The 25699-nt window shown below is 40.7% G+C and overlaps 1 protein-coding gene and 1 long non-coding RNA gene across 4 annotated transcripts in view; one reads left to right on the plus strand and one right to left on the minus strand.

Moving 5' to 3' along the window:
• The first annotated feature begins 542 nt into the window (after positions 1-542).
• LOC307209225 overlaps positions 543-25699 on the plus strand; it is a 247000-nt gene continuing 221843 nt past the window's right edge. The window contains exon 1 of the long non-coding RNA XR_013835443.1: positions 543-2481. This is a non-coding gene — a long non-coding RNA (uncharacterized lncRNA). The remainder of the gene's footprint in view (positions 2482-25699) is intronic.
• Positions 3170-25699, minus strand: part of QRICH1 (glutamine rich 1) — a 29001-nt gene continuing 6471 nt past the window's right edge. For all 3 annotated transcript variants that reach the window (XM_079961091.1, XM_079961093.1, XM_079961092.1), the window contains 9 exons: positions 24364-24696; positions 15788-16810; positions 10571-10748; positions 9631-9785; positions 8914-9028; positions 7709-7817; positions 6766-6917; positions 5074-5164; positions 3170-4177 (listed from right to left, as the gene is read on the minus strand). In XM_079961091.1, coding sequence (XP_079817217.1) covers positions 3985-4177; positions 5074-5164; positions 6766-6917; positions 7709-7817; positions 8914-9028; positions 9631-9785; positions 10571-10748; positions 15788-16810; positions 24364-24675 — 2328 coding nt within the window. In that variant the 5' untranslated portion in view covers positions 24676-24696 and the 3' untranslated portion in view covers positions 3170-3984. The remainder of the gene's footprint in view (positions 4178-5073; positions 5165-6765; positions 6918-7708; positions 7818-8913; positions 9029-9630; positions 9786-10570; positions 10749-15787; positions 16811-24363; positions 24697-25699) is intronic.

Genomic DNA, 25699 nt, shown 5'->3' on the forward strand with positions numbered 1-25699 from the left:
AAGCATGTCCAAAGTTACATAATTATTTTGGCTCACCTTAGCATTCTTGAAAAAGCAAAACAAAATAAAAAAATTCCTTCCAGTAGCACCTTAAAGACCAACTAGTTAGTTCTTGGTATGAGCTTTCGTGTGCATGCACACTTCTTCAGATACACGGGTGTATCTGAAGAAGTGTGCATGCACACGAAAGCTCATACCAAGAACTAACTTAGTTGGTCTTTAAGGTGCTACTGGAAGGATTTTTTTTTATTTTTTTTTTACTATGGCAGACCAACACGGCTACCTATCTGTAACTTGAAAAAGCAAGCAGCTCACAAAAGCTTATACCCTTGTAAATTTGTTGTCATTTAAAATGCCACAACTCACTCATCCCCCCCCCAAAACACACACACACACACTAGTCCAGAAAAGAACCTCAGCATCAAAACTTACCATATTGAAGCTGTAAGGAATTTTATTTTTCTCATGCGCTCACATTTCCTTTCATCATTAACCACTTGGAGGTGAGCTGAAAGATCATGGGCTTCATAGCTCCCTCCCACTCCACCCCAGCTAGATACACCTGTGTAAGTATGAAACAGGTCTTCAGAGTTCTCAGATCTAGATATCTGTGCTGCATTAAAATCTCCCCCAATGGCCTTCATTTGCTTGCATTTACATAATGTACTATATTCTATAGCCCAATCGAATTGTGGAATTTGCTTATATCCAAGCTTGCCTACATAAACTACGTTGCTCAAAAGTTCAGGGAATGAAATTAGGCAGTACTTAGAAATTACTTACCCGTTTTCTAAATTCAGGGGCTAGAGGTGCTGTGGAAATAGCATGCATGACAAAAAGTGTGTAGTTTGAAAACACATCAGTGTAAGTAGATAGGTATTGCTGCGACGGGAAGGTAAATGGCGTTTCCGTGCGCTCTGGCACTCATCATGGTGTCCCATTATGCCTGAGGTGGTTTAGTCATGCTGGCCACATGACACAGAAAGCTGTCTGCAGACAAACGTCAGCTCCCTTGGCCTGAAAAGCGAGAGGAGCACTGCAGCCCATAAGCACCTTTGACTGGACTTAACCGTCCAGGGGTCCTTTACCTTTTATTTCATACATATGCATGAGGATGCTAGACATCTGTTTTGATCAAAGACAACCCCCTGAGAATTACATTGACTCAGGAAAACACATCTGAGGGTCAGGTGTGTTTGAGAGCTGAGAGAGAAAAACCCTTTTCTGGCATTTGGGCTCTTGACCCTCCATGCAGGGCTATCTGTTATTCTTCAGGCTTCATGCACTGGCTATTTTTTCCAGGTCTAAAAAGTCCCCCCCCCCCATTCCAAATTCTGCATTAAAGGAAGGAGGGGCCAAGAAAACCTTTAACAGACAGTAAAGCTGCCCTCTGCTGCAATCTACCTGCAACTGCAGCCTTTAATTTACACACTGTTCAGAAAATGTGGGGATTATAGTAGAGGATTAGAGATTTCAACTAGGGGGGTGGGAAACCTCTGGCCCTCCTGAAATTGTTAGACAGTCCAGCCAGCATGGGCAATGGTCAGGGATAATAGCTGTAGTTCAACAGCAGTGGACCTAAATTTCCCCAGACCTGCCTTAACCCCAAACCCAATCTTTTTATTACACTTTGCCACCTTCTCTGCCAAGGTTTAACACCAATTTGGATAAACGAGATCCGAGTTGTGCCCAATGATATGTATCCTATGTGCCAAGCTTTATCCCCAGCACAAAATTTGATTTTGGTAGTTAATACAGGAATCTGTGTTTATCTGAAAAATACATAGGAGCTACTGAAAGTGAACCCACATACAAACATAAAATAGAACTAGGCAGTGGGTCACAGGATTGCGTGCTCCGAGCTTTCCAAGTTCAGCATTACATGCAACGGTTGTCAAGGAAGACAACAAAGTGGAGCTCCTAAATGCAGTTAATCCAACCCTGGATTAAAATATGATTTGCAATGGTTATACATAACGCCAAATTCAGACAGAAAGGGGTGCAATGGGAATGGGCCATAGAAGCATTTTAGCAAAATAGCAAAAGCAATTCAGTGCAAACAAAGCGTGATGTAATGCACACCAGGTGTGTGTGTGTGTGTGTGTGTGTGTGTGTGTCTTAATTTCACATATACTCATGGGTCTGAACAATTTAATATTTTTTAAAAAATGAATGAAGATGTTGACTGCAGCGGTTGAAAAGGCTGGATTCCATACCAGTTATCATTTGGAAATTAAACGGAAAATAAAACTGCTTATATCATGACATTATACAAATCTGTGGTGAAACTGCTTGGAATACTGTGTACAGGTCACCTTACATCAGAAAGTATACCATAGAGCTGGAAAAGTTTAAGAAAGGGGTAATCAAAATGCTTCAGGGGCTATGGCAATTCCCCTATGAGGAAAGATCACATTGAGGCTTTTTAGTTTAGAGAAAAATGAGCAGGAGACATAATAGAAGCATGTAACATTATGCATGGTGTAGAGAAAGTGGAAAGAAAGGAGTATTTCTACCTCTCTCATGATACTAGAAGTTGGGGATATCCAATGAAGCTGAACGCTGGAAGACTCAGGAAAGAATGTCACACATCACAGAGTTCAACTATGGACATCACTCCCACAAAATGTAGTGTGGCCACCAATCTGGATGGCTTTAAAAGAGGTTTAGAGAAATTCATGGAGGGTCAGGCTATCAACAGCTACTCGTCATGATGGCTGTGTACTACTACCTCCTGTCTCAGGGGCAGCAAATCTTTGAACACCAACTGCTGGAGCAACATGAGTGGGGAAAGTACTTATGTTCAGTGGCAGACTTCCAGAAGGCATCTGTTTGGCCAACTGTGGGAGCAGGATGCTGGGTGGTGCTGGGCCTTCACTCTGATCCAGCAGGACTCTTCAGGTTACAAACACTTCGAGTTACTAAACCCAGTAGTAGTACCTCGGGTTGAGAACTTTGCCCCAGGGCGAGAACGGAAATCGCACGCCAGTGGTGCGGCGGCAGCAGAAGGCACCATTAGCGAAAGCACGCCTCAGGTTAAGAACGGTTTCGGGTTGAGAATGGACCTCCGGAACGAATTAACTTCATAACCCGAGGTACCACTGTACTAATGTTCTGTGGACACCTTTACATTTGTTCCCCCCAAATAAACACACATTGTTCAATGGCATGTTGAAAAGACGTGCTCGTCATTCTTAATAAACAACTAGCATAAGAATACATTAAGAGAAACAGGGTGGTATCTTTATATGATACACAAGTGTATGTTACAAGAATTCCATCAGGCACAGGAGCCTCAAGGTTTTAAGGCCTCAACATCAGGCCAAGAAAGAAAGAAAGAAAGAAAGAAAGAAAGAAAGAAAGAAAGAAGAGAGAGAGAGAGAGAGAGAGAGAGAGAGAGAGAGAGAGAGAGAGAGAGAGAAGTGTGGTAGTTTGTACTTAACATCTAAAAATGTCACTTTTAAGTTCTTAATAGAAATTGTTTTTCTTTTTCCTTATAAATCATAATTGCAGGTCACTCTCATCTCCCCTCCAGAACATGTCAGTTTCTGAGCACAAGGAAACTGCAAACTGCCTCTCTTGGCCGATATCCACCATTTCCTGCTCTTTCCAAGTGCATGAGCTCCAAAGCAATGGCCCAGCTAGACCAAGTCCCTCAATTAGATTTGTTTCATTTTCTTCACATCATAAAAAATCCCAAAGTCAATCTACGGCACCTCACAGCTCCCAGAGAAAGAACGCAACCCCCAATGCGTCCAGAAGGCTGATGCAGTTGGGTCAGATACACAATGGGGAGGGTCTCCTTTAAACAGAAGAAGCCTAAAAGGGCTTCATAACTACACCAATTTTAAAAAAAAACCGAAAAAAAAACCTTAGGCATCTCCTTTAGTGTAAAAGGCTGTACAATTGATCCTGGCCTTATGGCCTGGCCTTCCCTCCCACCCTGTCCTACCCTCACCCTTTTTCTGAGTTGGGAGGGATGCCTTAGTGCATGGTGCTGGCATTCGCCACAGCAATAGCTGCCTGAATCTCTCGTATCACCAGAATCCGGGTGAGCATCTGCTCCATCTGCTCTCGACTGATTGGCTGGATGGAATACCAGATAGGGCTGTTGGGAGCCACCACTGGTTCAGGAGTCAAATAGAATGTATCGTTCCGGCCTTTCACACTCTGGGGGCTGAGAAGACAGAGAATATCGTTAAGCAATTACTTTGACAGCATACACTTGAAACAGCTATGAACACTATCTTACAAACATCTACATTTTTTCTGAACCTCCAAAGGATCCACATGTAACACAATACAAAAAGTGACGTCCTGATCATTTCAACCTCCATTTTATAACAGTTTAAGCTGACTGTGGCATTGAAGACTAAAACTGGAGAGTTAGGACAGGCCTTCCCATGAGATTTTCTGCTCTAGCAGAACCCCCCTGCATTACACCTGCAACCCTAGCCTTTGGTAATACATTTCAAAGTATTCGAAAAAGGGTGAATTGTGAGTGCACAGGAATTCAGGTCGTATCTGAAACGCCCAATTTGTACAGAGCATTCTTTACATTCTACACCACAGACTTCTCACACTAACTTGGGGGTTTCACCGGGCTTTGGAAATGAAGAGCAAGTCCAAAAAAAGTTTTTAAAGACTAGAAACTGCCAGTCACTAATCAACATGTTGGGCACCTTTTCCCACAGTACCACACCAATATACCTCCATCTATTTTATAGACCTCTGCCAGGGACACGAAGTTCCAGTTTACTCAATAGAAAGTGTTTGCCCACTTCAAACATACTATGTTATATACCCAAACTCTTTCCAGTAAAACACAGTGTCAAGAATTATGCAATGCCAGGCATTAAAAATAAAATAAGCTATACTACAAGCCTCTTAATTTGCATGCCATTAAGTTTGCATTTTTGACACTTCAAGTAGGAAGCATAAGGTAGTCTTTATACAAGGTCATCACTCCAAAAAATAAATAGTTAAGTTTGATTAAAACAGTAGAAAGTGCACACAAACCCTGAACATCCAGATAGTTATCCTTCTGTGGCTCTGGATGTCAGGAACACTTACCATTTGAAGAGGTAGAAGTCATAGAGCTTTATAGGACACCTCAAGGGATTCTCTGGGTTCTCTGTCTGCTCTGCATACATGTCATCAGTAACTGCAAGTCAATCCCAACAATACAGAACATCAGAAACCTTGTAGATGAAGTTGATGTCAGTAAAACCTAAGTAAACCCATAATTTGAAAAGACAGGACACAGCAACACCAATGGCTTTCTTGCTGCAGATGGACAACTATTCTGTGACCATTAAATGAAGAACACATCCATTGCTACCTGTGCTTTTTTGTAGTTCTGTTTACATTCAAACATAAATATCTCAGTGTGTTGTCTAGTTTTTAGCAAGGAGGTAGGAGTCCCACTTATCAAAAAACATTCCAGGAACAGTTTGGTGGTCAAAGTTTCACCTTCTTTGCAGTAGGATCCATGGCAGTATCATTAATGAAAAGGTTTTCCAGCTGTACTAAAAGGTCCCGGGTCTTCAGTTTAAACCTATCTTTAGCTGTTTTATGTACTGTTTTAAAACTATTTATAGCTGTTTTATGGTATGTTTCTAAACTGCCTTGAGGCAAGTGTAAAAGGTAATAAATAAATAAGACGGAAAAGCAACTGGGGCTCCATAGAGAATCTCTGAATAGATATAAATGCACAGTAACAGAACTGTGCCCCCAAGAGCAGTCCAACATAAGCTCAGGGGCATATAAAGCAAGGAAGCAAGTACCACTACAGTGTCATCTCAGAAGTTTGGCATACCTAAAGCTTTTAGATGCTGTTTTGATACATTTGGGATGCGGGTGGTGCTGTGGTCTAAACCACTGAGCCTCTTGGGCTTGCCAATCGGAAGGTTCAAATCCCCGCGACGGGGTGAGCTCCCGTTGCTCAGTCCCAGCTCCCGCCAACCTAGCAGTTTGAAAGCACATCAAAGTGCAAGTAGATAAATAGGTACCGCTCTGGCAGAAAGGTAAACGGAGTTTCCGTGCGCTGCTCTAGTTCGCCAGAAGCGGCTTAGTCATGCTAGCCACATGACCCGGAAAAACTGTCTGCAGACAAACGTCAGCTCCCTTGGCCAGTAAAGCGAGATGAGCACCACAACCCCAGAGTCGTTCGCAGCTGGACTTAACTGTCAGAGGTCCTTTACCTTTTTTATATACATATACATTTAATTAATATTCCATTTTCCAACCACGCACAACTAGCTTTGATATAACCCTATTAATAACAGTAAGCTACACACATGCACTCATTTCAGTAAATGCCAAGGTAAGACAGCAAAGGACCATCAATAAAATGTATGAATGCAAAGAAATATTTTTGTTTGAAGAAAGTAAGAGACAAGCATCATTACCAAAAGAAAAAAAATCCCCACTGTGTGCTACAGTTGCTCTTCAGGGATGGTGGCATCTGCAACAGGACTTGCATCTGCAGATCAAATACCTGTGATATCTCATAATAAAGTTCCATGATATAGTAAGTCCCAGTCCCAGAAGGTGGCTTTGTAATCAATCACCATCAGCACCAGAAATTGTCTAGCCATACTCACCACCCAGGCTTACCGGGCTGCAAATTTAATTATGAATCCATTTTTTTTGTCTTCCTTTAATCCTGTGGTTCTCTCTCCCTCGAGAGAGAGAGAGAGCTGCAAAACAAATATGATCAGCTACTTAAAGCACAGCTTTTCTTTTTCCACGGTTAAGTTCTACCTTTCTGGCCTGCCTGGTGTATGCCAAGTGCCTTCAGGTACCGGATGCTCGTACTCTTATCCTTGGGATTGGAAGGGTTCTTCTTGGTCTGCCTCAAAACCTTTGAAAAGGCCAACTTCATATGCTGGTCTACTGTTTTCAACAGGAAGTATCTGAACATCAAGTGGAAAAGGTGGAGGGCACAGATCAGTTAAAGATGCACAATAAATCTTAACTTTTCCAACACTGGCAGAAACAAAACAAGGCTCTTAAAAGCCAACATTTGAGGGCGTGTAAGGTTTTTAAAACGTGCATTTATTTCAACAGACATATACAGTTCAATAGACAGCTCATCTGGCATGTTTTATAAGCAATAGTTAGCATCAAATGGGTGGTGTGAACTGAGAAGGTGGTCATACAAATCCATGAAGGATACAGCTAACAATGGCTATTAATCTCAATAGCTAAATAGGATCTCTGTATTTTGGGACAGTATAACCCAAATAACAGGAAGCGGCCGCAGGACAGAGCACCAACATCATACTTCTGTGAACTCCCAGAAACACTGGGCTGGTCACTCTAGAAACAGAATGTTAGACTGATTGCTGTCATGCATTCAAAGATTGATTATACTTACACACATACCCACATGTACGCGTGCGAGAGAGTGATAGAGAAACTTAAAACAACCACGTAAAGAAGTCAGAACTATGACCATATTGCACACTGGGGAAGACTGAATTTTCCGATGGCCGCCTAGTAAGTTCACTGAAGAAGGAAGACTGGAGACCTGCTGGTTCACTGGTTCATCTAGTAGTTAACTATGCCAAACTAGCTCTGATAGCTCATACCAAAATGCATCTAAGTAATTCTTCATTGGTAGTTTGTGCTCAAATGTGCACATTAATTCACAGTTCACTAAAGAATAGGCTTCCACGAAGAAGGCATCTTTATTAGTACTTACTTTGTGTTAAAAAACATGAGCGTCGTCAGCAAGGTGGCAGGAGAGTGCGCTCCAAGCTGCTTACACTCCCACAGCATCTCTTCTGTCACATGGTTAGGAAGAACATAGCCTGTGAAGATCAGAAGATAATTTCAACAGATGTATGGAAACCAAGGAGCATCTCCAATCAATTACCCCAAAGTTTCTATTAAGAGGGAAAACTAATTTACAAAGGTTTGACTAGTGACAGCAGCTCCTACATATAGCATACATTTCAGTTTACAATGACATCAAGTCTAACTAGCTGGTTTGAGATTTCTAACAAATAGTTTGTAAGTACAGCTTATTTGGATACAACTCAGAATAGTCCCAATGACACTGATGGACCTAAGTTAACCATGTTAATTACTTTTAGTGTGTCCGAATAGAATGTTTGACCTTATGTAGCTCTGTATTGTTATACACTAAAAAATACTCCATGCTATCTTGTTGCAACTACTATGCAAGCATACCATTCCACAAAGAAAAAGGCAGAGACATTGGCTTGCCTAACTTATGATGCCCTATACATTCTAGAACCAGTTCTCACAGGGAATGCCATCTCCTCAAAAAACCAACAACTTCAAATTCCATCTCACCAGAACAGGCTTTTCGAGCAGAAGACCTTTCTCAATTAGCACCCCAAAGCTTTGGGACACTTCCAAGGGTTATTCATTTGTGCTCCTGCTCTCTCATGACATTCTGGAAACAGATGAGGACTATTCTGTTCTGCTTCTGAATGTTAGCCTTACCATACATTTTCATTGTTTCAAGCTCTGTTATAAAATTCCAGCATATGGAATCAGATCAGTAGAGAGTTTGGGCAGATGTAAGAAGAGAACCAGATAGCTGGGATGAGCCTGGCAAAAACTACAGCGAAGGCTGCACAATGTGTGCCCAGATGTGGTTCCATCCATATTGAATAATGCAAGCTTGCATTTTGTACTATAGACAATATATTGGAAAGTGACAATATGGGTCCAGCTATACGGCGATAGCCGTACTTCTCTGCAGAAAAGCAAGGACAATTTGGGGCCTAGAAGTCTAGTACAAAAAGCCATTATTTGAATTTATTGCAGATTCTTCCTAGGTCAATTAAGGGAGCATTCTTCTTCAAATGTTCTCTGAGGACCGCTATGTCTAGACAGTGGTTACCAAGCCTATCTGTGGACAGAAGAGTCTCTTACCAAGAGGAGTGACCCGAGGCTGCACCTCCTTGAGCACTTCATGTAACCACTCAGTGAACCGTATGTAATATAGATCAGAAAAAATGTCATCGACTCGCCCGTTTTCAAATAGATACTGCAAGAAACAGTTACACAGAGGTCAGGCAAACCTGCTCCTCATAGAATTTTTTTAAATAAAAAAACAATCAGTTAGACTGTGTGTTTGAAGTGCACATGTGAAACATGAGGATTAGAAATTCTTCACCCCCCCTGCTGACAATAGAGATTAGGAATCACCTAACAAACTCAACATTAACTCTCTAGCTACAGTTTTACTTATCATGCCTTCCTATGTAAATCCCATAGTGAACAACAAACACATTTATTCAAAGAGCCTGAAAGGCTAGGCCACGAAGCACCTGAAACTCAGATTAATGCTTTGTAAATAGTAATCCCATTAGAGTGATACTGGGCTAATTTCCAGAATTTGCAGCTACTAATAGTTTGTTTCTATGCATAATGATTATTAGAGTATGTTTAGTTATGTGCCACTCTAAAGATCAGAATAGCATCCAGTCAAGAGTTCTCAAGCGAAAGAGAAAACCAAGGATCTCAGGAGTGTAAGCCAATGTCTGCCTCTCTCACTCTAGTCTGGCACAAGAATCCTCCTAGTGACAACATATGCCCAGCATACCACTTTTAACATTGTTTGCAGCAAGGGCTTCCAAAATACCATACCTTTTGAATACACAGGAAGATATAGTACAGAACCTCTGGATCATAGGGTTCACCTTCACTGTTGCGAGCTTCACGAGTCATTAAGCACAGCCCATAATTCAACTCTGCTACAGCAGAGGATATGAGATCTTCCTGGAATCTCAACAGCTGGCGTCCTGCAAACCATGGAACAGAAGGTTACTAATTGGCATTTCTCAACAGAGATGTCTTTTTGTAGACTCAGTCATGCTTTCCCGCTGCAACCTTCCCAATAAGCCTATACTGTCACTTGCAAATATTTCTCCTTGTCCCCAGCATATACAAAGGTACCCCAAAATTTGCTTGAAAAGGAAACTGAATGGATTTCAAACACATGACTTGCCACTCAGAGAGTAAATTGACAATTCACAAATGGTTGAATATTCCTCAATAACAATGGGAAGGAGTCTGAGGTCAGAGTACCAAGAGACAATTCAAAGCATGACTGACATTAGTATCCTTTTAAATCTGTATTGCTGTATCAATGAAAAAAATCCTGGGTGCCACAAACATTGCATATAAACTTAACTGTTTTTAAAGTTAACAAGGCTTTTGCATTTTTATTTTAAACTGAAAACCTAACATACATAATGAAAGTTTGCCTTGCTTTGTAAACACACCAAAACAGATTCAAGAATGCAGCTAAGAATGAAATCAGCAAGAAGAGCAGAGACTCCATCACTTAGCAGAAAAGTTATTAGAGAATGAGCTGAGCTGCCTGAAGGGAAAAGTTAAGCCCTGAGATCATTAGCAAGAACTCTAGAAACTGTTGATTATAGTGGCCGACACACACTCACTGTATATGATAACCCACTCAAAGCCCTTGTAATTCAGCAGCCTATAACACTAACTAATCTTTACTAAGCAAAAGATTCCTATTGTTTGAAAGATGGAGCAGTACTTCCCTGCTCACAACACTTACTGCCAATAGGTGCAAGCCTGTTCTGAGCCTCCTTCTCCAGCTCTGCATTTTTAGTCTGTGCCCAGCTCTTCCACACTTCTAGTCCCTCTTCTGGCTTGAGAGAGTGTGGAAGGAGAAGTTCAGGTGAAGGCTGAGGCTGTGGTTGCTGCTCAACTTCAGCAACCTGAACAGTTTGAGCCTGTGGAAAAAAGTCAATTCTGATCACATAGGTATGAAAAGCTTTTGCTTACCAGTACTGTAGCATCTTCCGCCAGCCTGCAGAGCTACTCACCTGACTTCAGTTCATTAGAAGAACTGTACTATATTTGATTTACACCCTGGCAGTTTTAACTGAACGGTTCTCCAGGCGGCTTATAAAATATTTCATTAAAGAGAAGTAAAGATAATAAAAATGATAATCTTCATAGGAGGTGGGTTCAGGCTGTTTGCTCTTCATTTAATTCTAATGCTCAGAAGCCCCTGGTATTTCACTAAAAAAACTGATCACTCTCAATTCCATGTACAGTGGTGCCTCGCAAGACGAAATTAATTCGTTCCGTGAGTCTCTTCGTCTTGCGGTTTTTTTGTCTTGCGAAGTACCTCTATTAGCGGCTTAGCGGATTAGCGGCTATTAAAGGCTTAGCGGCTTAGCGGCTAAGAAAAAGGGGGGGAAGGGAAAAAACTCGCAAGACGTTTTCGTCTTGCGAAGCAAGCCCATAGGGAAATTCGTCTTGCGAAGCGCCTCGAAAAACGGAAAACCCTTTCGTCTAGCGAGTTTTTCGTCTTGCGAGGCACCACTGTATTTAGCTTGCTACCTCATGACCACTGTGAATCCGTCTTACAAAGTCAAAATGCAGAATCAAAACCCTGTGTAACATAGTGGCTACTGCCTTTGTTAGTTTGTTGCAACTACAGAGGTCTAGAGAAGATAAGCTGCCCCCGCCCCGCAAAAAGAGCATGGTTTGTTGTTGACTTTAAGCATTCCTTCCTCTTCTAATGAGGCCAACTGCAAAGCAGACTGCTAATTTCTTAAAACCAGTTTTCCATAAAGTTACTTCAATTCTGGTTTGTGGGTTGCTGTCAAACCAGTTTCCTAGTTCAGACATTACTGTAAACTGATTTATGAAACCGTCTTTGCAACTGGGTACAAGAAGGAGAAGATGTCAACAAACCGTGAATAAAAGAGATAAAACAGAGTGAACAGATTGCCCTCTGCTGGGGGAAAGCTGAATGCTAATCGTTTTAGAAAATACATCTGCTAGCAAACACAGAATCTGAAGGTCACTGCATCATCAGTTTGCCCACAGTTCTAAGTGCAATATTTCCATTAGAATAGATTTTTGTACAAGGCAGCCATGTGCCTAAAAGTAGCATACTATAAAGGTGCCCTGCCAAACTGTGATTTTGTATCTTAGTGCAGGCCAGGCAATTATTCAAGTTTTCAGTCACAATCCTTTTGACAAAACAAGACAATAGTAATAAAACCAAAAATAAGGCTACCTACCTACCTGGATGTAGACTATGATCAGAACAAAACAAAATGATAGCGAAACATGAGAATGCTTCAATCATTGATTATACACACTTACCTAAAGTCTTACCTAACCAAAACAACAGGGAATAAGGCTAATAGCTTAAGCCTGTAAGTTTTAATACAGGGGTCAGCAAACTTTTTCATCAGGCGGCCAGTCCACTGTCCCTCAGACCTTGTGGGGGTCTGGACTATAAATTTTGGCGGGGGATGATGCAAGAGCACCACGAGCCCTGGTAGCTGCTTACCCGTCTCTTGCGAGTGGCAGGGACTGGTGGCGGCGGTGAAAGGACGATGAGCGGCGTGCAAAAGGGCTCTGGAGAGGGGCTGCTTAAAATGGTGGCCGCTTGAGCACTGCTGCTGCTGGCACCAACAAAGCCCAGCCCCCTTCCTCCTCTAGGCAGGGCGGGGAGAAGCCAGGAGGAGGGAGGGAGGGAGAAGGCGCCGGTGCTGCCATGTGAGGGAGAGGGAAAGAGCGCAAGCACTGGCGATCCATGTGGCAATTCCTGGATCGTCCGCGGGCGGGATCCAGAAGGCAATTGGGCCTGATTCAACCCGTGGACCTTACTTTGCTGACCCATGTTTTAATACATGACCCCCTTCCATATTTGACATGCCTAGCAGTGAGAGGGTGAGAAAGCATAAACATTTAGAAGTTTGAATAGCTTAACTGAAACCTATACAAGACTGATAGCAGTGCCCTGCTCCCAATTTCCTATAATCCTTCTCTTCTACTTTTTCCTTCCCCTCTTTTCATATCCCACGTTTAACATACAATTCATTCATTTTAAATGGTGCATTTTCAGTTCAAGAGGAATTGAGCTAGTATTTTGACATTATGATAAAAACCTCTAAAACAGGTGTGGCTAACCAGTGGCCCACCAGATATTACTGAGAATACTTCCATCATTCCTGACCATCAGTCACAGTGGCTGGGGGCAGTGAGAATTGTTATCTCAGCTGGGACACAGGTTAGCTCTAAATTGTGATCAATATATGAGATCTTATAGTAAGAATACCCCAGCAGATTAAAAAAACAAAATAAGAAGCCCATTCCATAAGAAGCCCATGAGCGTCTGGATCAGCAAATTCTGCCTACAAGAAGAATGCTGAGTCACAATAGCTCCACAGCCAATCTCTGTGCTTAATTTGAGCAGGCTGAACTGGCTATCAATAGAAGGTAAGGGCAGAAACTGCCACATGATTATGCCAAACTCTGCCTCGATTCTGTGCCTTCCTCTACCCTTACAGTCATTTTGTGACTGATGAGTCTCAGTAATTTTCTGCCCTCTCAAGTAAGCACTAAGGGTAGTAAGTTTGAGAACTCCTGCTCTATTTTAAACTTCTCAGGTTAAAAGCAACAGCAGCCAAGGAATCTTCTGAGTTTTTAATATCTCAAAGACCCAACTCTAAAAGCTGCGATCAGAATAATCTCCCTAGAAAGATACACTTGCACCTCTAAAACAATAATATTTTTTAAATTTCTATTGCCTTTCTTCACCATGCCTTATTATTATTCTTGCTTATCCTTTTGTTAGTCTCAAGAGCCATTCTGTTTTACCTCCCAATTTACTGAATATATAGCTGGTACTTTACCAAACAATGTTGAGGCTTAATAAAAGTTACTGTTGTGTAAGATCAATTCTCTAATGTGAAAATTGTTCCAGTGGGGTAGATGGCAAACAGAAAGTAGTCTTGCTGAAGACAAAAGAAATGCAAGAAACAACATGGGAGTTGAGAAAATCTGGCGATGCTACTGGACCCAACAAGGATTGGTCTCAGTAAGTCTAAAACAAAAAACTTGCAATCTTCTACATGCTCTAAGACAACATCAAAACCCTCCTAAAATCCCATGGACTAATATTAGAGTAGCTGTGGGAGCCCAACACTCTCGCAGGTCAGGCTGCAAGGTATGTTAGAGAACCACAAACATGTTAAATTTTGCTTTCTAGCAAAAATTTGGCTCAATAAACAGAATAGAGAAATCCAATTAAGTTTATATTTCACTGGAAGTACTTAAGAGCTTAGAACAAAAAAATTCTACATGTAATTTCATAACTGCATTTGAAAATTTTGAACCAGTGGTAATCACTCCTAACATTAACTCATAGTGGAATATTTTTGTCAAAGTGTATTCCGTTATAATGGCAATTGTGGCCACACCCATTTTTTTAACCATACCCCATATTGCTGTATGGACAACTGAATTATGAAGTGAGTTTAGCACGAGTACAGCATGCTCTATCATATGCCATTCCATATATGGGATGAGGCGTATTTTCAAAGGCCACGTCACCATGTATTTACTAAAGAACCTGTTCTTACTTCAACCAAAACACCACAAACCTGCAAATTCACATATATGAACCTCACTAACACCTACAAAGGAGGGATTGCAGTTCCAACAGGGGTATGCTTTGTATATAGCCCCAGGTACAATTCATGACGCGGGATGCAGGTGGCATTGTGGGTTAAACCACAGAGCCTAGGGTTTGCCGATCAGAAGGTTGGCAGTTCAAATCCCTGCGACAGGGTGAGCTCCCATTGCTCAGTCCCAGCTCCTGCCAACCTAGCAGTTCGAAAGCACATCCAAGTGGAAGTAGATAAATAGGTACCACTTTGGCGGGAAGGTAAACGGTGTTTCTGTGCACTGCTCTGGTTCGCCAGAAGCAGCTTAGTCATGCTGCCCACATGACCTGGAAGCTGTACACCAGCTCCCTCGGCCAATAAAGCAAGATGAGCGCCGCAACTCCAGAGTCGTCCGGGACTGGACCTAATGGTCAGGGGTCCCTTTACCTTTACAATCCATGACAGATTTCAGACAAGAAGGACTCTCTCAGTAACAGCACATGACTCTAGAGTTAGTGTTTTGCAAATCACTGATGTGATTTAGTCTCAACACAACCCATTATAATGGCAGCTAATAAAGCTTAATGATTAGCCCAACAGAAGATTTAGCATAAATATTGAGATTGGAATGGTGAGAATGCTTGCCTTATGTACACCATTAGAATTATGAAATACTTAAATGTAGGGTATGAAGAAGTACAGCACTGTCCTTCTGCATCCTAGTGTAATATTAACCCCTACCCCATTCTGCCATCCCAAGATAAGAACAAAAAATGTTTCATTCACCCTGAAAAGTAATAGATGTCCAGTCCCAGTCCAGAGTTTCAAATTTTGGAATCAGTGAAATTTATACTAATTCAGCATTTCTGATAGTTAGCACCCTAAGGAAGGACCATTTACCTTTTGCAATTTACAGTGCTTGGTCCAACAATCTTGATTGCTTTTTTAAAAAACACCCTCGGGTTGTTGTTTTTTGCAGAAGCACAAGTATATGACATAGTCCTCAAAAGGGGGAAGAGGAGCATATAGACATTACATTTCAAAATGTGCAGACAAGTTTCTGCACAGTTCTTTACAGCAGGAAAGAGCAGAATATCTGTGCCCCATGCTGCTACCTGAACCCCTAACGCTCAAAATCCTCATCGTACGCCCACCTCTCCATACAAAATTCTGGAAGAACATCCAGGTGCACGCAAGCTGAGTAACTTTACATAAAAACAAGGTACATATTACTCTGAGTAAAGTTTTGCTGTCTTTGACACACTGCAGACAGTTCTGCCCTTGGGCTAAGCCACTGCTCTCTACATTTGGAACACTCCATAGTGCAGACAGGTTGTTCATTAAAGTAGTTTACTTACAGAGCAAGTAACTTGCAGCTGCTGGTGTTGCTGCTGCTGCTGCCCCTGCTCTTGCGGTGTGGACTGCTGCTGCTGTGGGTCCCATATATGGACCGTCTGGGCTGTATTCTGATATGTCCCTGCCACTGCTTGCACTGCCACTGGAATGTGGATATTGCCATTCATAAACTGTGCTGGGAAAAGGGAGTTGGCAAGGGTTTGCACCACTTCCTCATGAGAGTTTTTCACTACTGATGCACCTCCCACCATCTTATCCTTGTCATCTTCCAGCTTCACAGTGGCTAGGGCCGTCGGGGAGCCACTGACATGGACGGCATTGTAGGCCTCCTGGGGGATGGCAATGTGGGTTATGTTTTGCTGCTGCAGGTCACCACGTGGTTGCGCAGAGTAAACAGGGATGGTCCAAGTCTCTCCAGTAGGGCTGGTTATGGTCCCAGTGGCACTGTACAGGTGGGCACTATCCACCGTTAACAAGTCCGGCCTTAACGATACATAACTCTGCTGCTGGCCTTGGGGGATGGCCAGGACTGTGGCAACCGGCTGCCCTGAAATAGCATATGACACAGTAATAGGCATATCCACTTTGCGCTTCTTTACTGGCTGGAGGACACTGGCGGTGCTGATCCTTCGCTCGCCTTCGCGTGGCGAGCCCTGTTGAGATGGAGGAGGGGAAAGCGCCCCAACTGTCTGGATCTGGATCTGCTGGCCCCCAGCAATAGCCTGTCCTGCCACAAGCTGTGCCTGGATTTGCTGATGCTGCATATGTTCCTCCTGTATTTCGGCACCCTGGATTTGCTGAGCAGTCTGCACATGCTGCACCTGGATCTGAGCTGCCTGCAACTGAGAAGGGCTAGGACTCTGAAGTGCTTGACCCTGTATCGTCTGAGGTGCCGGCTGTTGCGCCTGACCTTGAATCTGCACTTGGACCTGTATGGGCTGATCTGAGGCTTGATGAACAGTGAGCTGGGGAGAAAGCTGCTGAGTGGAGACTTGCTGAGGGGACTGCTGAACCTGAACTTGCACCTGTAAAACAAGGATTCAAAAGTTAGCATTCATTAACTCCTACACCTCTGAACTACTGACTCTTGTGAATAGGCCAAGGAGAAAGTATAATATAAATGAACTGTCAGTTGGGTACCAGAATGTGGCCATACATAAAAAATAGTCATTTCTGTGCACTTGGGGACCACCCGAAATTTCAATTTAATTTGTAAATTAAGGCAAGAGAGAAAAACTGACAATATCCCAGTGAAGAATGAGCACTCTTAGTGGCCTTCAACAGCCACAGAATGTTGAAGGCAGCTATACATCAGTTTTTGACTATGAAAGAATTTAGTGTACTCAAGCTTGTAAACAGCTCACATGCAGCATCCTGGAAAAGGGCTGGTGGCAGCAGAAATTGGGATCAGAGAATGTGCATCTGAGGCTAAATAACTCATCTTCCCTGCACTGTATGTGGAGGTTTGGGAAGAGAAGTTGGGAGAGAATAGACACTTTTTCAATTTCCCACTATCCAAAAAAAGCACTCTGGTTTGAAGCAGGCAGTAAATTTCTAGTGATGTCCAGAAGAGCAAGGGATGCTTTCAGAATGATGATAAAAGGAGACTTTCCCCCAACCACTCCAACCAGCCACCATCCCCAGGAGTCCTGAAAAGCACTATGAATCTTCTATTCTAGGATGGCTCGAGATCTGAATAGCACCTTCCCAGGATACCATAAACTTATTATTCAGACAACATTTTCTTATAAATGTGTGTATGTAGTTAGAACTTCTCAAAAAGGCATAAGCTTAATAGTACAACTATAAGAAAATGGAAGGAATGGATTTCCTACAGAGGCATCTTGCTATACTGGAAGAAAGTGTTTTTGAATGACTTATTGGAAAACAAGACCCCAAGGTGGTTATCACCAATGGAGGCTAAGGCCCTGAAAAAACTCAATATGGAGGCCAAATGGCCGAAATATTGGGAAATAATAGAAAAAGATGGAGATAACTGGAGGTTGCAGAGTATGGAGAAAATAAAAGATAAAGTGCGAGATTGGCTACATTATGCTCAGATTAAAGAAGTTTTTAAGTTGGACAAAAAGATAGGATTCCAGGTGGAAAAATCAAAGTTAGAAACAGAACTGTTAGAACCCAGCTCTAAGATACTTTCAAGAATGTATAACTTGCTGTTAAAATGGAATACACAGGATGAAACGGTCAAATCAGCCATGATAAAATGGGCACAGGACATAGGGTATAACATCATGTTTGCTGACTGGGAAAAGTTATGGACCACAGGTTTGAGATTTACGGCATGTAATGCCTTGAAAGAAAACATTATGAAAATGATATACAGGTGGTACATGACTCCAGTCAAGCTTGCAAAGATATACCATGTGTTTGATAATAAATGTTGGAAGTGTAAAGAAGCTGAAGGAACATTCTTTCACCTCTGGTGGACTTGCCCTAGAGTGAAGGTTTTCTGGGAAATGATTTATAATGAACTGAAAAAGGTATTTAAGTATACCTTCCTTAAGAAACCAGAGGCCTTTCTCTTAGGCATTGTTGGTCAGAGCGTGCAAAAGAAGGATCGAATCTTTTTTATGTATGCTACAACAGCAGCAAGGATACTCATCGCTAAAAGCTGGAAAACTCAAGAATTACCCACACTGGAAGAATGGCAGATACAACTGATAGACTATATGGAACTGGCGGAGATGACTGGCAGAATCCGAGACCTGGGAGAAGAACTGGTGGAGGAAGACTGGAAGAAATTTAAGGACTATCTACAAAAATATTGTAAATTGTATGAATGTTAAGAAAGATGTAAGATTAGCAAAAATATGGCTTCAACAAACTAGTTATAAAGAATATAAATTTAAATTTAATTGGAAGATGAAAAGTTAAATTTTGGATAAGTAACATTTTATGATTAAGTTTCAATAAGAGTATGTTAAATCCCAAAATTTGAAATATTAATATTGGAAAATTATACTATATGAATTAAACCAAGTTAATAATTTGCTGGTAAAATTTATGAGTTTAGAAAAGCAGGAACAAGGGTTGTGAGGAAGTCCAAAGATGAGTATGAAATGTGGATATTGGAAAAGATTGTGTTATTATCTATGTATTTTATTGTTAAACTAAAATTTAATAAATATTATAAAAAAAAGAAAGTGTTTTTGAATGAGTATAATGCAATAAAATAGTAAGAAGTGATAGCTGAAGCACTCAATAAAACTTAAGAAATTCTTACTTTTTTTAGTAATAGTAACACATATAATACTTAAAAGCCTGCAACAGAGGCAGTAATACTTTCCAAACTTCACATTATTCTCCTCTTGTTAACACCAAACTAGGGGCAAATTCTTACATGTGTTTCTGGCACTGCATACTCCTATAGGAAATATAATGGTGAACTTTTGTCTTAAGTCAGAAATCTAAGATGGTAACTTTATGTGGAAAACCTGTGAACAAATTGCTCCCCAAACTAAATGGAGATGTTTCTTTGAAGATTTTAACATTTACAGGTCTTTAATTTACAAACTACTAATTTTTCTGCAAATGTATTGAGTCCCACAAATATTCTGCAGATACCACCCACAAAAATAACTATGGGTGGAAATACTAGATATAAAAAATTAATATAGTAATGAGGACATGCTATCACTCAAAACTCTTATGCTAATCTTGAAATGCAGAAAAGAGAAACAGTTAAAAGCAGAAAACAGAAAGGATAGCTGATTATCCAAAGACCAGCTAAGTTAATGTAGAAATAAGTCAAAGCAAAACCACATTTCTAGATATGATAAAAAGTGCTCTAAGTCAGTTATAAAACTGACGAGAAGCAGCAACAAATTCTGACTTAATCCCAGCAGTTTCCAAATTCCATAACAAGACACAAGTGTTGAACTATATGCTCAGTTAACTGAGCATGCTTAAAATCTAGGTTTATCCCAAATTAGGATTTTGGGATTAAAGCTGCAGAATTCAGGAGCTCCTTTTTATTATAAGCAGTAACCTCTCTCAGTGACACATGTATCAAAAGGTTTACCTTTTTCTGTCCAGCACGTGTTGTCTAATTTAAACTTCACTGACAATTTTAAAAGAAGCTACCAAGCACATACTTACATTCCTATCACACACAAGATTTGTGAAGTTCCCCTCACTCACAAAAAGGCTCCAAATAGTTTTCTATGAAGATTAAAGCAATCTGTATGTAGAATATGAACTAATCCCACCCAAACACTACACAGGCAGTAGAAAGGAATGTGTCTGTAATAATCCTGCTGGTCAAACCAAAGCATAATCAGCAAAGCAGACAGACTTCTCTCATGTCCACTGATATAATCAATACAGAAGCATTTGCTGTTAGTTTCCAGCTATACATGGAACATAGAACCAAAGTGGTGGTGGTGAACGAACATGACAAAAAAGGTCTCCTATTATTGCAAAGATACTCTCAAAGTGTAAGGCAAAAGGGGCTGGAGTGACAGAAGAACAATCTAAGAATAGTTCACAAATGCATGCTTATCACTCAGCATCAAAGATCAAACAGATTAACTTTTGTGCTAACTCAAACAATGTTTTTAGTAAATAATAGAAATTCAGCTGAAAACCAACAAATCTGAGTAATTAAGCAATGAGAAACCAAGCTACATATATGCATGTATGAAGCAGGAATACTGTGTAGTCAAACTGTTTGGGGGAGCCTATCAAAGCAAACAAGTTAAAACTTCCTGAGCTTTATTTTCATAGGTGCTAACTGCTTATCTTGTTCTTAAAATTAGACAGCTTCCTGTTAGTTTAATAAATATTTAACAAGGCACCTTCTTACTCCTCCTTAAGACAAAGCTTTGTATTGTTTAAGCTCCATGGTGCTTGGGCATGGGCTTCCTGATAAATTGCTGGCAGCTCCTTGTATCTTACATATAAGTGTATCTCAGGCAGGTAGTGAAACTGGTTTCTTCTGAAGCTTAGGAAGGACTACCAGCAAATATCACACTGCAGGCTTGTTTGTTTTTAATGCTGTGCTTCAGGGCAGACTGCGGGGTGGGAGACACCTTGACTGCATATACCTTGGACCCTGAACACCTTGGTACTCAGACATTTTGGCTCCCAAACGCCACAAACCCGGAAGCGAGTGTTCTGGTTTGCAAATGTTCTTTGGAACCCGAACGTCCGATGGGGCTTCCACAGCTTCCGCAAGCCGTGGTTTGGTTTCCAAACTTTCTGGAAGTCGAATGGACTTCTGGAACGGATTCCGTTCGACTTCCAAGATACGACTGTATAGATGTCATTCAGCAGCTTTAGTGCTCATCTGTGAAAACTTTCTTTCAGGTACCTAACTAGGAATGCACATGGAGAACAAGTATAGAATCATATGAACTAAAAAGGAAAACTAGTTTGCTTTAATTCTCTATATTCGTACTTTTGATTAAATTTGGTATCAACTTATAAAATCATTTCACACTGGTATTCCTCAATTCTGTTATGCTTTACTGCTAATATGCAAGTGCCCCCCCCCAAAAAAAATTTCTTCAGCAGCCTTCAGGTGCTTTTATGAGTTGCAACAGCTTTCATATTTGAAAAATAAAATGTATTTTATCAAGAGACAAGTTTAAGTGCCAAACCAGATATGCAGTTGGACACTCACAGAGCATTTTCTTAGTCACATTTAGCTTGGCCCAGAAGATATAATGGCAAAGATGCCACAGATCACAAATTCAGAGCTATTTATCTTTCAAAAAGCAGTCCCATTTTTTTAGTCATGCAAAGGCAACCCAACTCTGAACAAAACAGCTCTGACAATCTTTTTGTGTCTGGAATTGGGTGGGTGTGCTAATTTCCCCAAATGCACATTCCTATATCATCCTCTCACATCATGGTGATGGTAACTATCTGTCCATAGAACCCTCTTGCCACACAAAGTTGAATCAATTTTTATTTCATATTTGAGGGCAGAGTAAGAACATTGTAGTTCAATACTTAACTTAAGTTCAATACTTACAAGTGATTATAGTTTTATATCTCGTGTTTACAAAGAAATGTAATATGCAACTAGCTAATGCAAAATAGCTATGTAGAGTAGTCAATACACTGCTTATGCATTGCTCACAATGAATGAAATCCCCAGTGCTTTCTATTTTGTATTGCATTATACTTCAGTGCTGCTGTTTTTTAACTAGATTGTATTCTTTTGTTAAAATTTATTTTTAATGGTCTGAAGAGGTTTAGAGCAGCAATATTTGGCATACCTTCAAGCTATACAAGGTCCAATGGAAAAGGTTCAAATAATTAGTGTTGTTCAACACCCTCATTATTTCATCTATTAGATATTTCTATATTCTGTGCATCAATAGGTTTTTTTTAAAAGAAAGAAAGACTGGCCTAATCCTAAATTTAAGCATTCAGTATACCACAACTGATTCTTACACTGATTCTATCTATATATCAGTGCCAGGAATATCATATGCTAAGTTCACTATTATAGATAGATGGTTGAAAGTGCAAATAGCATCCAGGCAAGGCAACATAGTTAGAACTCAAATTTCCAATGGAAACCTACAGCTGAGTGTTATGCCTAGGTATTGTTGCATTTAATTAAATGTCAGGGGCACCTAGGTTTGCTGAACAAGTCCTGTTTTTCTAATGTAAATAAAACTCTTTGAAGAAATCCAAATGAAAGCACTAGCCTGTAACTGTTTACACAGTAGCAAAGAGCCATGTACTTTTGATTCACATTAGGTTTCATAATACAGAGAAATATAGGATTAGTCTACTAAGCTCTGAAGCATGACTACATTTTCTGCTAGTTTGTTATTGTCTGTACTTCAAGTTAAACACAATATGGCCACAAAACATGTGTTTGCTTCAAGTAGTATAATAAAGTAAGGTCTAAATTCCTCCATGGGGAAAATTAATAATTCCTAAATCAAGGGTGAACTAAACTGCTCACTGTGTTTCCTATTACTGGGGACTGGCAGAATCAAATATTAGGAGTCAGTATTACACACGTCAACTTACATTAGCTCACATGACATTGATTGACGTGTTTATGCTTTATGTACTTTTATGTTTTTTTTTCTTTTCTTTTTCTTTTTTTTCTTTGTCCTCGGTTGTGTACCTTGTATGTTTGTTGGAATGTATGTTGTTTTTGTCTGTTATAACTTAATAAAAAGGAATATATATATATATATATATATATGGGAGTCAGTATTACAAATCTAAGGTTAATCGTCCCTGTTACGATTCATGTATGTATGCAATTATGATTCCATATCTAAGGTTAATCGTTCCTGTTACTCAGATTCATTTATGTATGCAATTATAATTCCATATACAGTAGGAACTGCCAACCATAAGGCCACAAGTAGAATTTGGCCTTGGGTGACAGCCAATTGACCCCAGGAGTCCTACTGCCAGTGCTGATGCAGAGCCTTGAAAGAATCTCTCCACAGTCACTATTCAAAATGTAAACCTCAATGATGGCAGACTCAGAACTTTTGTGATCAGGTTTATGTTGACTAAATTCAGTTAAGGGTTGAAAGGGAAAGGAAGAAGACAGAGAAGTTATGGACCTGACTGCTAGACAAGCCCTAAATGGCTTGGATCCAGGCTATCAGAAGGGCTGTACCTCCTTGTATGAGCTTGCCCGGGCTGTTATCTTCAGGGGAAGCCCTGCTCTCGGTTCCACCACCATCACAGGTAAATTTAGTGAAGGCACAAGAGAGGGCCTTCTGAGTGGCTGCTCCCAGATTGTAAACTCTCTTCCATGGGAGACGAGGTTGGCCCCCTCTCTGCTTTCCTTTCACCAGCAGGCAAATGCAAAGTTCCTAAGGAACGCATGACTCAGTTATGAACACTGAATCATATAAGTTACAGTAAGCCATTTGTTTTCCATTAGGTATTCACCAGAATGATGGGTATTATTGGTTTAAATGAAACACTAGACGCAGTCAGGAAGTTTTGCGCAAATGTGCTTTAAAAGTCACTTCTGCGGAAGAATATGTCTGAAAATTCAAGATACACCAGGCCTCTAGAAATATGGATACACTGTTTGAAAGAGTGGCATTTGGGAAGTAAAGTTAAAATTGATTTGCCTTATTCCTGTGCTCTTTGGACTATATAGTACTCTTAATAATTTATCTTATGGTCATGTTTGCTTTTAAAGAACATTCACAGATATCCAACACTGAGAGGACTTTCCCCTTCATCTCCTCTGCTGCCCCACACATGCCCAACATTTGGACAGCTGAATATCACCCAAGTACTTAACACATGTACTTTGTGCACTATGAAAAGAAAAAGCAAAATCAGAAATTTAAATTAAGTTTCTGATTTGAATTAGATTGGTCCATGTAACAGATATATAGAAAACTAAATAAAATCTTTTAACCTATCTGAGCGACGAGCAAAAACATTTGTACCTAACAACTACATTCTTTTTCAATTAATTTGTTTTGGAGGAGAGAAAATGCAAGGAGTATGTCTCTACAGTTGTCTATGAAAGCTGCCCAGAGCACAAATTCCCGCATGCTTTTATGTATGAAAGCAGCAAAGAGTAAGACGTGCATCCTTTTAAGATTACCTGAACTTGCTGGGGTTGCTGCACTTGTATTTGCTGCTCTTGCTGTGTTTGCTGCTGGACGCTTGTTGTAACTGGGCAAGCAAGTTCAAGCAAAGATCCAGCCACTTCTGTGCTATCTGTGTAGATGCAGTTGCCACCTTGCTGGTATACCATGGTGGTGGTAGCAGCCGTCTGCTGAAACTCCTGTAAGGCTTCAGGACCCTTGGAGGCAAGGGAGTCCAGGAATTCCTTCATCCTATGCTGTGGGATCGTTCGTGCTTTGACACGGATGTATTCTTCAAAGGAAATGGTGTTATCCAAAGAATTATTCATATTGCAAGGTACTCAGGATTCCTTAAAAGAAACAAAGCAAGCCATTACAATTACACTCTAAGCCACTCTCTCTACATTTCTGATGTCTTTATCAATAAGGTAGAAATATTATTCGGGTCATTCTGACTACTCACCACAGGTTAATTTATTGAAAAGTCATGCATAACAGACACATGCAGCTTTCTATTAAGATCCACTAATCTACAAACCCATTGTCTTTCAATGAGAACCTCAACTCAAGGCAGAGTCAAGCCCAATCCAAATCAGAGGATTAAAGTCTCCACTGATATATGGTACCCTCTGTAAAAACTGGGGAGTTCCCACTAGGCATGGAATAAAAGTTTTTGTTGTTGTTGTTGTTTTTAAAAAAGGTTCCACAACTCCAACAGGCTACTGATTCCCCTGAAATGTTTGTCTCCCTGTGCATGCAAAAAAGGTAACCATTCCTAGCAACGTAGCATAACATTGCTCAGCACCCAAAACCAAGTCACAATGGTGCAAGGACAGGAAAATCTAAAAGGAAGTGCGGTGGGGGGAGAGGGAAGATGAGGGAATCCTTCCAGAAGGTTCCCAATTTCCAAAAGGGAAACATTCAGGCTCTGCACAGGTAATTCTGATTCAGAGAATAAGTGGATCATTGCTCCAAGTAAAGAGACCTTCCTTTTTGTGGATGCTCTAACACATTGTTTCATGGCTTCAGTATCAACCACACACCAAGTAGAAATGATTCATCAGGGCCTGGAAATTTTGCACAAGTGTACAATTTAATGCCTAAATGATCTCAGTTCCATTAAACTTGCACACCAAGTTTCTATTTAAAGTGTGGAAGGGTCAGCACCCAGCAAAATTTCAGGAACTGGGAGGGACTAGTAGGACCTTATTGTTTAGCCTAGTATGTATCCTAATGACTAAAATAATTATGCAAAGCAAGGTAATCAATCTGCATAGCTCATACAGGCTAGGGTATTTTTTTTTACTGTATACCCACTGAGTCTTGCATAAGATTCACTAAATCTGCAGGCTG

The sequence above is a fragment of the Podarcis cretensis genome, assembly GCF_951804945.1.
Source record: "Podarcis cretensis genome assembly, chromosome: 2".
Lineage (NCBI taxonomy): Eukaryota > Metazoa > Chordata > Lepidosauria > Squamata > Lacertidae > Podarcis > Podarcis cretensis.